The sequence below is a fragment of the Catharus ustulatus genome, chromosome 6 (assembly GCF_009819885.2).
Source record: "Catharus ustulatus isolate bCatUst1 chromosome 6, bCatUst1.pri.v2, whole genome shotgun sequence".
NCBI classification, from domain to species: Eukaryota; Metazoa; Chordata; class Aves; order Passeriformes; family Turdidae; genus Catharus; species Catharus ustulatus.
This window is the reverse complement of record NC_046226.1, coordinates 46,738,974-46,752,923: the sequence shown is the minus strand read 5'-3', so window position 1 is coordinate 46,752,923 and position 13,950 is coordinate 46,738,974. Positions and strand designations below refer to the sequence as shown.

Below are 13,950 nucleotides of genomic sequence, written 5' to 3'. Positions count from 1 at the left end.
TTTGGTGCCTTCAAGGCTGCGTGGCTGGAAGTCCTATTTGCCACCCAAGAATGCTTCCCCATTTTTCAAGACAAAACTGAAACTGTTAAGTACTGGGAGAGGAAGAAAAAAAAAACAAAGAGAAACCCCTCACCATCAATGAAAGTGGGAGGCTAGATGGAAAATCTGGAGGAGATGAACACAGGCTTAGGCATAGAGACAAGACATAGGCTCTTGCTACTGCTCTCTTTTTGCTAGACTCCGGAAGACAAGGCAGTTCCTGGAGAACAGAGTCATTCTTTGAGGACAGAGAGAGTCAAGCCCACTCCCTTCCAGCACTAATGCTTTATATGAAGCTGTCAGGGTCCTTTGTGTTAGGTCCTGCCTGGAAGACAGTGGTATCAGAAGATTCCACAATTTCCTGAGTCCAAGAGGGAAGCAAAAGTGCTGCTCACTGCCACTACTACTCTTTGTAGGAATACACAATTAGGGTTTCTTTCCTTCCTTTCTCTCCCAAATACTACCAGTGGATTTCTCCACTGGAGAAAGTTTTTTCTGTTCAACTCTGTCATCCAGTTCCACTGGAAATGCAGGTGCAAACTGAACCACGAAGTTCTAAGGTGAATAAGAGTGCAAAAGGGGGCGGAGGTTTGATATGTGCAGTGTGACCTGGAACTGCCAAGCACTTGTAAGTAAGAATTCTCCAACAGTGTGTGCTTGTGAACCTCCTTATGGCAGCATTGACCCAGCACCAAAACTGAGAGGGCTGCCATAACCCAGAGCACTGTGACAAACAACACCTTGCATGTAAATTCCTGCCAGAATAATTGTTTTTTCAGTGCTTACTAAGAGCATATAAATGTCTATAGGGAGAGATCAGCATTCATTCTTCTTAGAGATAAAACCCTCTGTGTGATGAAATAAAACTCCCTTTCGAGGCAGCTTGCTTTTTTGGTATGAAGTGACTTTACATTCTCAGCCATAGACTGCCCTGCAGTGGTGAAGCCAAAATCTGCAGCCTTAATGACATTTATCCAAGATCTTTAGAATTCCTAATTCAAAAGTAGTTTGCCCATCACTAGAAGGGACAGAAAGAGCCTGTGCAAACCACAGACCAAATGAAAAATAAATGAAGCAAGGAAGATTTTATATTTCAGTGTAAATACAGTGTGCTGCTAACTGTCACTACTGACTAGTAATATTTTATCTCTTTTTCATAGGAAACAAGGCAGATTTGATCACACCTTGCACCTTGTCTCTGGAATTTATTTGCTGACTTCAGCCAAATTTAACTGCAAAAATGAAAAACTCAAAGACAGTTAAATGTCAACAGATTTTGAGAAAAGCTCAAGGAAATGTATGGTTCTAGTGTCAGAAATTGTTGGATAACAAAGAATCCACAGAGGAGAGTGACTTTGCAAGTGCCCTGGGAGAAAACTCTCAGTCACATCCTACAATGAATGTAGGGAGAGAAATCCTTAGAAACCTGTACTAAAATGGAAACTGGGCTTCATTAATTCTGCAGCTTGCTTTGTAAACAGAAAAAACTTCCTTCTTGTTAGATCAGCCTATCTCTCCAACTCCAGAGAAATCTGCTTTTCAATTATAGTATTGTAATGTTGAAAAAAATGTGGGGTTTCATTTTCTGTACATCCTTATCAGTATTATAAAAAGGCAGAAATCTTATCTGCCTTTTAAGCTGCAGCTTGATAGGCTACTAGTAGCAAAAAATGGTGCCACCAATTCTTTAGGTAGCAAAGATGCCAGTATTGAGTTTGGCTGTTGCCAGTAAAGATTTCATAAATGGAGACAAAATAAGTTAAAAGCTTTTTTTTTTTTTTTTTTTTTTTTTTGCTACAACAGGTGTGGTTTACCCACATTGTACTCTAAGATGATTCAAGATAAATAAATAACTTCCCATTACCTGCTTCAGTGCCCCTTACAGTAAGATAAACAGGCACTTCTTTAGATATGTCCTTTGTTGTGACACAAATTAATATCAAAAATGGCTATTGCTTTCAATTTTGTGCAGAGGAAGTCTAGGATTACTAGCTTAGTGATGGGCATCTGTTTGCAAATGTTGGAATTTGGAGAGCTCTTACTACAGTAGTAACCATACATTCTGAAAGCACTAGGAGTGAACTTGACATAGCCGAGGGACAACGTTTTTAGTGAAAACACGTAATTGCAATGAACTGAGGCAGTTCTAACGTACAGAGCCCTGCTAAAGTAAGTTTTGGTGCTGAACTAGAAGTTTTTCCAAGTCACCTGAATATTTCACCATCATTATCCCTCTTTGCCTTTGTTCTGGCAGACAGCATCATCTTCTCTCCCACCTTAGACTGGGTCTTCTGAACAGCACAATCTGATCAGCTTTTAAGGAGCCAGGAGTACATACCCCAAAAACTTAGGCAATCACTTGACTTTCTATAACTTGAAAAAGAACTTTTCTTCTCTCTTCAAACTCAAACTCATCAAGATTGTATAAGAATAAGTACAAAAGTCATGCTTTTTGAGATGTGCTTTTAATCATTAAGAGAAAAATAAGCAGATTTGAAAAGGATCCAAGAGGCTGTGCACTTGTAAGAATACATATTTGTGTTCTTATTTTGTGCACAAATAAATAGAACACAATTCAAATTAATTAGAGAACAAACAGGATGCATTACTGGGGAAAGTAAAGTTCAAAAGTAGTCAAGGAAGTTAAGAATGGTTTTCAGTCCTTTTAGGATGCCAGGGTCACATTGTCATTTTCTTCGTTGTTCTCCAGCTCACTGGACTGTGGCCTGCTGCATTCAGTGTCTTGACAGCTGCAGCTCTCCACATACATGTACTTGTGTGACACTGAGTGCCCACCGGGGCATTTCAGAACCACGTGTTTCTCAGTGGTGCTTGTTTCTCTGCAGCAGGAGCAGCTGTGGTCCATAGAATTGGCCTCAGCAGAGTATCTGTTAACATGCAAAATGGCAATGTTACTCTGTGCCAGAAGCCAGCACTCAGGAGAGGGTGAAATCAGATACAGCACTCCTGTGAGAAGAGCCACAGTTGTGACTAATGGAAGTGCTAAGCTCATCTGACAGAACAGTGATTATAGAATGCGTAACTCAATCAGGGCAGTGTAAACATGAAGGGGAAGCAGCAGCTCTTTCTGTTCCCATCTCACAGCAAAGTATTTTTCACAGCCTTGTGTTCATCAGCTTCCTAAGCACCATTCCTGACCTGAAGAATCTGTCGATATCAGGCTACAAACTGTGACAAGATCATTCTTTTTCTTGTATTTGGTAGAAGCAACCACAGCAAGACCCTAAGATCATCAGGAATTTCAAAATACTAATAAACTCCCTGGCTCCTCAGAGTTTCATGTGATACTAAAGATCAGTTTTCATCCACATAAGGTGCACTGTGTCAGACTCAGTGACAGGCAGTAAGTGACAGTTTCTTTGGAGAGTCAGAGTTGTTTTTCCAGTGGTTTAGTAGCTCACTACCAAGTGTCCTACTAACCACTTCCTTATAGTCACTTTTTAATATATTCCCTCATTTCATAGAAAAATGTACAGTCAAGTCACTCTACTAACACCACACCTAAAGCATTTATTTTCTCATTTCTTCACTGTATAAAAATCGTGCATATTTGAGTCTTCCTTTAAAAGATATCTGTGTATTTCATTTTAAATTTTAACTATTGAGAAACAGCTTTTCCACTTTCAGTTGTCAAGCCTAGCTGCTCTGTGGGATCATTCTTATTACAGGAAATAATCCATGCTCTTTTGTGCTGATTTCAGCCTAGGTGGTCTGACACAAAGCTAGCTCTAAATGGATTAATACATTATATTAGAACTGTCTGTATCCCAAGAGAATTTAACACACTTTTCTGCTTTGTTTTATGACAAATCAACTGGTCAGTCACAGATTCCATGACTTTTTGTCCATGATTCAGGAAGCAGATAGTTCCAGGTCTTCTACCATTGTGTAGTCTACTATTTATTGTTCCTTTTATTTAAACAAACTCTGTGCCACCAGGACTTAAATCTCATTGTCTGATGAGTTTACTTACAGCGAGAAGGTTCCACATGTTCCTTCACATTCAGTCAAGTCAACTCTGTCCACGGAGCGGCAGCCATTGTAGACGATAAAGTCTGATCTGTGGCGCACAGAGCACGGGGTGGTGCTGTCCAGAGGGGCACCTACAGGGAAAGAGCAGAAAATACTTTCAGCGAAAGAGCTCCAGAAGTCCCATGCACCTCAGCATTCCCTGGGCTTCACTAGTGCACTCAAAGAATTGCCTTAAGGGATCTTTCTTCTTCTGCTGAAACTTCTCCAGAGAGATTGGATAGTGAAGGCTTAGAATTACAAATATAAAAGTATATATTTAAATACAAATTTATCTGGAAAATGGGCTGATTTAAGAAGACAATTAATTCTCTATATTGTTGATTCAGATACACTGGCATACTTACAGGTTTTGCAACAACCATTAGGTAAGAATGAAATAGTTCCCTAAAAGAAAAAAGAAACAGAGAAAAAATAACAGATTATTTTTCTATTTTAAATAGGCATTATGGCCAAAACCAGAGGAGAGCATTTCTTCAGTGGCTGGAAATAACCAGTGAAAACTGTAACATTGATCTAAATAAGCAAAGATAACAGCTTCTTCCTGACTTGAAATCTATCAATTTACAAAGGATTGTGAAAATAAAAACAATTCTTTGAAGGAAGTCTACAGTTAGAATCATGCAATTTTTCCTCAGAAGCAATTCCAACAAATGGTTCTGAGTCCTCTATATTTGAATGGGGACTGTGCATGGTGTTACTGGCAGCCTACTGACTGAACAGCTCACATTTCTTTAACATTCAAGGAAACTTGGATCTTGCTGAGACAGAACCCCAAACAAAGCAGTCAGCAAAGATTCAGTATCTCGGTGCTGACCAGTATTTTGGCTACTGAGAGACAGCTACCAGTTGTAAACCTCGACTTCTCACCCAGATATCTTATTTTATACACTAAGCATGGATGCATCTGGAACTTATGCCCTTTGGACTGAGAAATTATGATGGAAGATCCATCAGAGCTAAATTTTACATTTTTTGCTAGTCAGATGGCTGAATTAAACTGAAGTAATCTATGTATGGAGCGGAGGGTAAGTTTTCCATTTTTACTTACAGGTTTGCAGCTCTCCTCATTGAATGCTGGACAGGTAATCTCAGATGTGGAAGCGATAAGCTGGTTGTGGATATCTACACAGCTATAAATGGTGCAGTTGTTTTGAGGATCATTTTTAAAGTCTCCAGGCTGCAAGCGAAATGCAAAATGTAATAAGAAAAGGTGAAGGGAGCTTAGACAGAAATTTTCTTGCCCTCTGATAATGACTTTCATCTTGTTTCCCAGTCAGTTATTTTTAGGTTAACAGCCATTTTGGGATACAGATCAGGACATGTATTGCAATATGCCATACATGGAGAGAATTTCAATTTTACATGGTGTTTTCCTTGAGAAAGAAAAATATCTCTAAAGTACCTTGAGTATTTCAACAAAATCATTCATGCCAATGGATTTTGCCTTCAAAAGGTTTGATTGTTTTTATGTTAATAAAGGAAAATCCTAAACCTTCATCCACTAGGACAATGGAATTGTTTCATATCAAGGCTTTAATAGTGTTTTTCAGCATACAGAAATCAAGTAACATAGAAAAGCTCAAGCCTTCAGACACTGGAAGAAAACCCCTTCCAATGGTATTGGATTTCTCATTCCAGGAAGGGCCTTACAGATAATTTTATTTCATGAGACCTACCTTCAGGTCAAAACATTGTAGCTGGGTTTTGCATTAGATGAGATTTTGATCTTTCAGGTGAAAACTTCTACTAAAGCTTTATCTCTGGCAAGGAGGCTCCCTTTCTGGATATGGGAACTTTACAGATTTGGTGGAGAACTAAGACATAGAGCATACTTACACTCAAGATGAGTTCAGAATTGTCTGCTGTGTGTATAATACATTTGGTCTGCACACATTTTCCACAGCATTCACCTTTCACTGGCTTAATTTCATATCCCTATAAATAAATCAAAAACAATAGCACTATGATAGATGAATTTTTGAGAAATAAATGAAAACATATGAATTCATTAATTGATTACACTTTGAAGTGCACTCTAGATTTATGCCTTTTTGTATTCCAATCCAACAGAAGACAAGTAATAGAAGCAGGTTATGAAAGGCATAAACTAAAGCACTAGAATAAATATGCATAATAATTAAATATCACTCCACAAGGTGGTCTACAGAAATTTCCCAGCTTATTCTGCCAGTGTGAACTGAATGCTGACGGTTTAACAGTCAATCTCAGGCAGTAGATTGATCAAAGAAAAGTTGATATCTATGCTGGAGTTGGTCTCCTGGTTTCAACCTCCTGTCCTTTGCTTAATATAATATTACATTGTAATAATTAAAAATATATTAATTTTAATTAAATATTCATTAAAATAAAGTAATAAAATATATGGATATTTTGGGGTCTTTTGTTTCTTTAAGTTTGCCACTTACTGGTTGACAGTATGTGTTGCAGGGGACATGTTCACAGGAGATGATATTCAGTTGAGTGCTGACGTTAACATCATTTGTGCAGATACAACTGTGACATTTGTCAACAAAGACTGAGGAGTTGGGCTATACATTTTAAGGGAAAAAAATCACATAGTAATGAGATATTACATGTTAACAGACATTTATTTTTTTAAAAATCTGTAAATGAAGCAATGGAAAAGGAAAAAAATCGTAAAGACAACTGGATAGCTATTTGGCTAACCATTTATGAAGACAATATTTTAAATACTGAATAGAATTTAATTATATTAACATGTGTCTTAATTGAAGTCCTGTATAGCAATGACAAACTCTGATATTAAAAGAACAGACACAATTTCGAGACCCAAGATAATTTATTAGAAATCTAGAATTGGTTAAAATAATACTTATTTATATGTCTTTTAATTTTTGAAAACAGAGTTTAAAACTGCAATAATGTGCTGAAAGTAAATGTGAACTGATTTTTTTTAAATGCCAGCACACTTAACCCAAATTCCTCTATGATAGTGACATACATGCAGCTCTTCAATTTCTTTCCTACACAGGAAATTTTTCAGAAAATATTTAGGCTTTCTGAAATTGATAAACTCCTGACAGAAATTTGAAAATTTCTGAAATATTTGTTGTACTGGATAAACCTTTTCATAGCACTTCTGATCAAGTATACTAACTGGTCTTTTAAGCATTTTTAGAAGATGGCTGAAAGAGGAACTTACCAAGAACTCAGCATTCTCGTGTACGCAAACCCCCTTGGGAACTGTTAATAAGCAAGGAGTCAGATGTTTAGAGAGGAAAAAAGAACAAAAAATGTCTTCATCCCACTCTAATCAAACTCATTTCTTCCACAATCAATCACAATTCATATCTTTATTGCCCAATTCTGGTAGCAGATAAGACATGTACAAAGTATAAAAACCAATACTGCATGTGCAAGAAGGGAAAAATATTTGTCCCAAAATATGTGGTCCAATTCATAGCCAAGAATGTCCACTTAACAGCCACAAGCACTTCCTTGTTTCAGTTACCAAGAACTGTAAATCTGTCTTCTACTGGGGATTCTAGGGACTTTTTGCTAGATTAAGCTGAGACCATCATCCCAGTTAATTCTTTAGCTGTTCTTGCATGTATTCATAAGCAGGAAATTGAACTTGAGGCCCCCAAGCTATATCTGATTTCCTAGTTTCATAACTACAGCACTAATAACCAATGTTAGTAGTAGTGAATTTGTACAATCTGACTGCATTTAACACCTCTTTCAACAGGTTATTGCATACAGTCTTATTAAGTGCAATGCTAAATTATGTAATAAATAAAACTATAAGGCTCATCATTGTAACATATTTGCAAGGGACTTACCACATTGGTATACAGGACAGCACTGACCACTGGGAATATAAGAATGAACTTCGAATCCCAGTGAGCACTTGGGGGCTTTGGCTGTGCACAAGCTTGTATTGCATTCTGAGGAGGGAAAAAAAAATAAAGTACACTAAATCACAGCTACTAAAAATAAGCACCTATCAAAGCTCTTAGGATGAACTTTCCATTGCAAGGGAACAGTCCAGATTCTCTTCAAAGAAACAAACTGCAGATAGGGAACACTTTTTTCCCTCATAAACCCAGCCACTGGATATGGGGTATTGTATTAGTTTATGAATTTTTTTCTACAAAGCAATTATCCTGTGTTGATAAAGTATCACCATTCTATGCAAAGAAGTAGGGAACTCTCTCCAGGATTTTAGGCAACTGTTAGAAAATGAAAATCCACAGAGAACTCCATAATTTCTCTGCATTTTGCTTAAATAAAATGTGACCCTGAACATAAGACTATAGCCTGAGTTGAGTCCCATAACTGTAAATTCAGTTATACTGAATCACTGCAATATTAAAATGTATTTTCCCTAGCACTGGGCAAGTTGATTTTAAAAGCATGAGGAAAGACACTATTTTGTGACACCCTGCTGTAGATCTCTGGTACTAAGCTAGTTCAGTCTCTTTTCCTTTCTATTTCCAAGAGGTATAGAAAGACTAGAAACAAAAGTATAAACTCACTGCAAGTGAGAAGAGGGCAGCAGGAGTCATTAGGATTGACTTCAGTGACTTCATAGAAGCCTTCTCCATCACAAGTGACCTTCTTTTGATCACATACATGAGGTTGACATACAATGCCATGTTCACCTTCCAGGCAAATACAGTCCTGACAGTCCACTACAAACTTTTCTCCAAACTGTCATTGAAAAATAATAAAATGAGTGATTGCATAGTAACCAATTAAAAGGAACAGAAGTAAAACCAGGAATACAAAGTTCGAGGTGACAAAATAAGATTGTACCAGTGGAGACTACTCTCCTCTCCCCACCCAAACTTCTACTTGAAAATCCAAAAGCATCATACCTCTCTCGGTATCATATCCACTCCAACACAGCCTGGAAAATACCAAAATAAATTTCCATTACCAGTCACATAACAGGAAGCATCTCTACTATACATTGAATGAGCATTGCATGCAGTCAAATCTATGTTGCATACATGGAAGGAAACAAAGAGGAAACAAATATGCATCCAAGTGTAGCAGTAAAACTCACCACAGGTTTTCACGCAGACATTCACACCGGAGTCATACAGCATGGTTCCATTAGGACAGAAACAGCCTTCCACTTGTTTAGTTGATGTGTCATTCTGTCCTCTGTGAGACAAAATGTTCAGAGGAACACCATTAATGTCATAGGCACATACAGGAGGATTATGCCAAATAACCTTTCACTGAAATTACAGTGGTAAATGATCTGCACATTTGTGATTGGGGATTGTCAGTGTCTGTGTTTGATACAACAGAAACAGAAACAGTTCAGGCATCCCAATTTAGGGTCAGCAGAATAGTGCTAATAAATTTGCCAGTCAGTTTAAGATATGAAGGAGGTTGATTTTGCTCATTCACCTGTGCATTAGATACAACTGTAGATACTGTATAAGCTATAATTAACTGTGAAGGAATTTTTACCTTGTTTTGCAGGTTGTCTCTTTAATAGGACCACATGCTCTGTATTCTTTACCTGGAGGACATTCATGAGCTGGAATGGAAGAACAAAAAGGAGGAACAACTCAGTAACAACATCATATAAAAGCTCCATGACCTTATGCCAAGAACTTAAACACTGTCCTTATGTGTCTATGACAATCCTGAGAAGTAAAGAGGAAAAAGCCCAGATAGACTCATATCTCTAAATGGAATAATTTTGTGCAATTTAGCCATAGAGATACAGTACTGTACTTTACACTAAGGTGATAAAGCCTAGCGTCTACATCTTGATTAAAACTTTTTCCCATAGTTTCAGTCTCTTTTGCACAAGCTCTCAAAGAGGAATGTATTCCCTCCCTTTGCACTCTTACTACAGATGAAAACAGATGTACATATCACCAAATAGAGTGATCTGCTGATGCCTGCAATGTATAAAACTGGCTGCATACAAAAAAGTAGGTACTGATAAAGATGTTTCTGGAACAGTCAATACATGTATATTATTGAAGGCTCATTTCCATTGTTAAAAATTTTACCTGCAAAATTACTTAAGGAGAGCAGTTGCTGTGATTTATTGGTGTCTTCATTACTCTGAAAGCAGCATGACATTACTGCTGAAAAAGTTCCACATAATCTTCCTTAATAATTCAAGATAAATGGCCAGATACTTACAGCATACACCATTGGTGTGTTTTCTCCAGTCAATGCATGCGCCTTGATCAGCACAGGTGGCAGCGTAGATCTGCAGACTTGAGCATTCCAGGTCCATGTTGGGAAGTACACAGCTATCAAAAACACAGGCTGCATAGTACTTTTCAGGATTCACAAATGCATGGCAAGGCTTGAACACACTAGAAAAAGAAATATTTATCATTATTAGTTACTGAATGATCCATACATTTTTCAATGTGTTTAACATGTTATGATGTGGCAACAGAGAACGTGGGAGATTAAGGAGATGTGGATGTGGACTATTGATGAGAAATTCGTGCTAAGAGCATTTATCCAGATAGTAACCTTCCAACATATCTTAAAATCTTCTTCCCTCACCTACAAAACACTTAGACACTACCATTTTGAGTCCAGGAGTTGTATATTATTGGGTGCAACCATGTGTTATCTCTTTAAAGTGATTTTGGTTTTTTTTTTTCTGTTTCAGTTCTAACATAGTGTTCTAAAAATTAAGATCTCTGTTATCAGTTGGACTCTGTTTTCTGCTAAGTAAATGTGGGAAAAGGCAAGATCATGGGACAGGGGAGGGCTGAGAGTATACAGGAATGTGGGAACATCAACAAAGGTTAGCATGGCAGCCAGAGGGTTGAAAGAAACTGTCAGCAAAAAATAACAACCAGAAAAAGTGAAAGGAGTAGAAGCAAACCATAAACAGCAATAGCTGGAAACACTTTCCATTGGTAAAGTAACCCTAAAATTTCAATTTAAATCAAAGACCAAAGGCTTGCAAAACCAAGAGTAATATTACCTTCCCAAAAGAAGCTCGCAGATGGCAGATTCTTTGCAAGGCTGTACTGGTGTTGTGCTTGGTGAACCTGTAGGAACTAGGCCTGGAGAGCACTGGGGTTTGGAAGGATCGAGAACTTGCCAATGATCTGCCATGGTTTCACAGTTATCTGCAATGTTTCCATTTGGCAGCATGCAGTCATCTGCTGTGTTATTATTGCAAGTACCTAAGGATGGTAAGGAGAGGAAGAATTCACTCACAGATTTATTGGGAAATTCCATTCATCTTTGCAGCAGGGCTGTCATTGTGGTTTTCTTAGAGTGCAAAAATTGGAAGAGTAAGCCTTACCACACTGTCCCTGGGTGTTGTTGCCAAACAGGCTGTAGGGCATTCTGATAGCAAAGGACAAGCCATTGTAGGTCACATTCATTTTCAGCTCAGGAATTTCCACAACACGATTTATGCCTGACTCATAGATGCTCACGCCAAACTTCTTATAAGGCAAAGCCACAAGTTGGTTGTTTACTGTCACCTGATAAATAAAGAAAAACAGAAAAGAGACATAAATTTAGTTTGACTTTTCAAAACAATTGACTGTTCCTTTACTTTGCAGAGAGAATGTAAAGGTAAATAATATCCTTTTAATTTGTAACAAATGTTCTTGTGTTTCCTTTGTTACTGGAAAGTCAAACTTCTCTGAGCCACAAAATGCCCATCAACCATCAGCCATCAACAAATGAGTCAATAAACTCAAGGTTTAAATCAGCTAAATCCTAACACTCAACAGACTTATCAGAGTCTGTTGTTGCATCAAGGACTCGTCATGAAAGTGGAATAAAAAATTCTCCTAAATTCATATGGTATAAAAGTTTAGGTTTCTTGGCATAAAGAGAACATGCTTATAGGAAAATTAGGTAGCAGAAATAAGACTAAAACTGTATTGTTTTTTAAAATACAGTATATGATATACCTGTGAAGTTAACACTAATACTTTCACTCAGCAATTCAAGATTCCTTTGCTCTAGAGAAAAAAAAGAGGTCTAAATGTTGTAAATTTTCATCAATTTGTTGTACGTAACTTGTAATATTCTCACATATTAATGTACAAAAATAAACCAAGAAAACAGTAAAAAGCTACAAACAAACCCCAAACACTTCTTACTAATTTTGAAACCCAAAACCAGTGACATCACATTTATCAATGGAATAAAGTGCCCTATTTTGAAAAATTAAAAAGGTAACCTTACATTATCTCTTCCCATGACACATTGTTTTCCTTTGTTACATTAATGTTAATTATAAATTAACTTGTTTTATATCCTTAACTCTTAGCAATTTCTCCCCACTTGTGTATTTAGGAGAGATCTGCAAAGATTTGAGATTAAAAAGACAGGGAGTTGTAGAATATTTTTCTCCACATTTGGAGTAAAAAAATGCTTTGAAGTAGTCCTTTGAAGTCCTTTGAAGCAGTCCAATTTTATAATCTATACTGTTACTGAATCTAAAACACAGATTAATGTTTTCCCCAAACCTTGTGAATATAATTATCCTGTTGATATAGTATTAATATCTGAATCAAGAAATCAGTGGTAACATTCTTTAGTACCTCTACTTGTAGAGTATTCGGTTGTGCTGTTCTTAGTCTCACTTCCTGAGTCTCGTGTCTCACGATGAGTGTTCGAGGACAGGACACTACATCCCGTGCATCACAATGGTAGTTATCAATGTAAACACCAAAGTTGTCAACTTTCTTATTGATCTCTTCCACAAGGACATATGTACAATTCCCTTGATAGCTGTAGTACAATCCATCAAAAGTCATGTAATGTGGATCTCCCCAGCCAGTGCAGTAGCCTAAAAAAACATACAGCTAAGTTAGGCTATTATGGCAACGTACAAAATAAAAAAACATATCAGACTTCAAGCTAAATCTGTAGGTTTGGGAAACATTTCAGTGAACTTCGGGCATTTTAATTTTAATAAAGTGTACATGCCAATGCATGAGCTCATTAGCTAGAAGTCAACAATAAAAACCAGGCACTTTCAATGCACAGTTCATCTGACATTAATGACAGACAACTGAGAATAGGATTAACTGTACATAGATATATCTTTAACAATAGTCTGAATAAGTAACATATATACAGGCTTCTAGCCTATAGATGTCTGCCTCTGGACATTTAAATCCTACTTGGGGAGACCCATTTACTAACACAACAGTTATGTAGAGATAATGGCATCTTAAGCAAATCCCTCATTTGGCTAAAAAGAATCAACAGAGCACTTAAACCAACACTAGAAGACTGAGTCACAGCCTTGCACAATACTTGTTCCCTGATAAATATTGTTGGTCTTGACAATAGTATTGTTCCCTCAGGAGGTTAAATATTCAACAAAATGTATACTTACAATCACACTCCCAGTGCCAACAGCATCCATCTTCATCAATGACTGGCACAGGAGACAGTCCATTGGCACATGTGGGTTTTGGAGGTGGATTGCAGATTACTGGAATCACCTGGACAATGTTGTCTTCTATACATACTACCTTAGTGCAGTTACAGAGCCACCATGAGTCACCTTGCTGTGTTTGAAAAGAGAGGGGGACAGAGGAGACAAACCTTAGGAATCAGTGAGACTGACAACAGTTATGCTTGAATACCTTCTGTAGGTTTATGAAAAGCTGTATGTTTATTGACAAGCTTTCCCCCACCAGAAATCTTAAAATAGGATGGAAGTGCATCAGTCAGCACTATCTGGGTCTGCAACTGAGAGTTGCTAAGTGAAAAGCATTACTTACAAAAGTCAAGCCAGTAAACTGAAATGGGAATCCCCTCTTCTAGTTTCAACTGTCTAAAAGTGAGATGTTTCATCTAATCTCATCACCTTAACACACTCTAAAGAACAGTGAA

The 13,950-nt window shown here is 37.4% G+C and overlaps 1 protein-coding gene across 1 annotated transcript in view; it reads right to left on the bottom strand.

Annotated features, from left to right (window-relative positions):
• Positions 1-2,657: 2,657 nt before the first annotated feature.
• The window catches only part of MUC2 (mucin 2, oligomeric mucus/gel-forming), a 61,218-nt gene continuing 49,925 nt past the window's right edge, over positions 2,658-13,950 (bottom strand). Inside the window, exons 52-68 of the mRNA XM_033062779.1 lie at positions 13,448-13,622; positions 12,645-12,892; positions 11,387-11,570; positions 11,060-11,264; positions 10,246-10,430; positions 9,562-9,628; positions 9,146-9,246; positions 8,955-8,986; positions 8,613-8,787; positions 7,917-8,021; positions 7,277-7,317; positions 6,519-6,641; positions 5,929-6,027; positions 5,141-5,269; positions 4,437-4,476; positions 4,034-4,163; positions 2,658-2,927 (exon numbers count right to left, since the gene is read on the bottom strand). Of these exons, the coding sequence (XP_032918670.1) occupies positions 2,705-2,927; positions 4,034-4,163; positions 4,437-4,476; positions 5,141-5,269; positions 5,929-6,027; positions 6,519-6,641; positions 7,277-7,317; positions 7,917-8,021; positions 8,613-8,787; positions 8,955-8,986; positions 9,146-9,246; positions 9,562-9,628; positions 10,246-10,430; positions 11,060-11,264; positions 11,387-11,570; positions 12,645-12,892; positions 13,448-13,622 (2,262 nt within the window). The 3' untranslated portion in view covers positions 2,658-2,704. The remainder of the gene's footprint in view (positions 2,928-4,033; positions 4,164-4,436; positions 4,477-5,140; positions 5,270-5,928; positions 6,028-6,518; positions 6,642-7,276; positions 7,318-7,916; positions 8,022-8,612; positions 8,788-8,954; positions 8,987-9,145; positions 9,247-9,561; positions 9,629-10,245; positions 10,431-11,059; positions 11,265-11,386; positions 11,571-12,644; positions 12,893-13,447; positions 13,623-13,950) is intronic.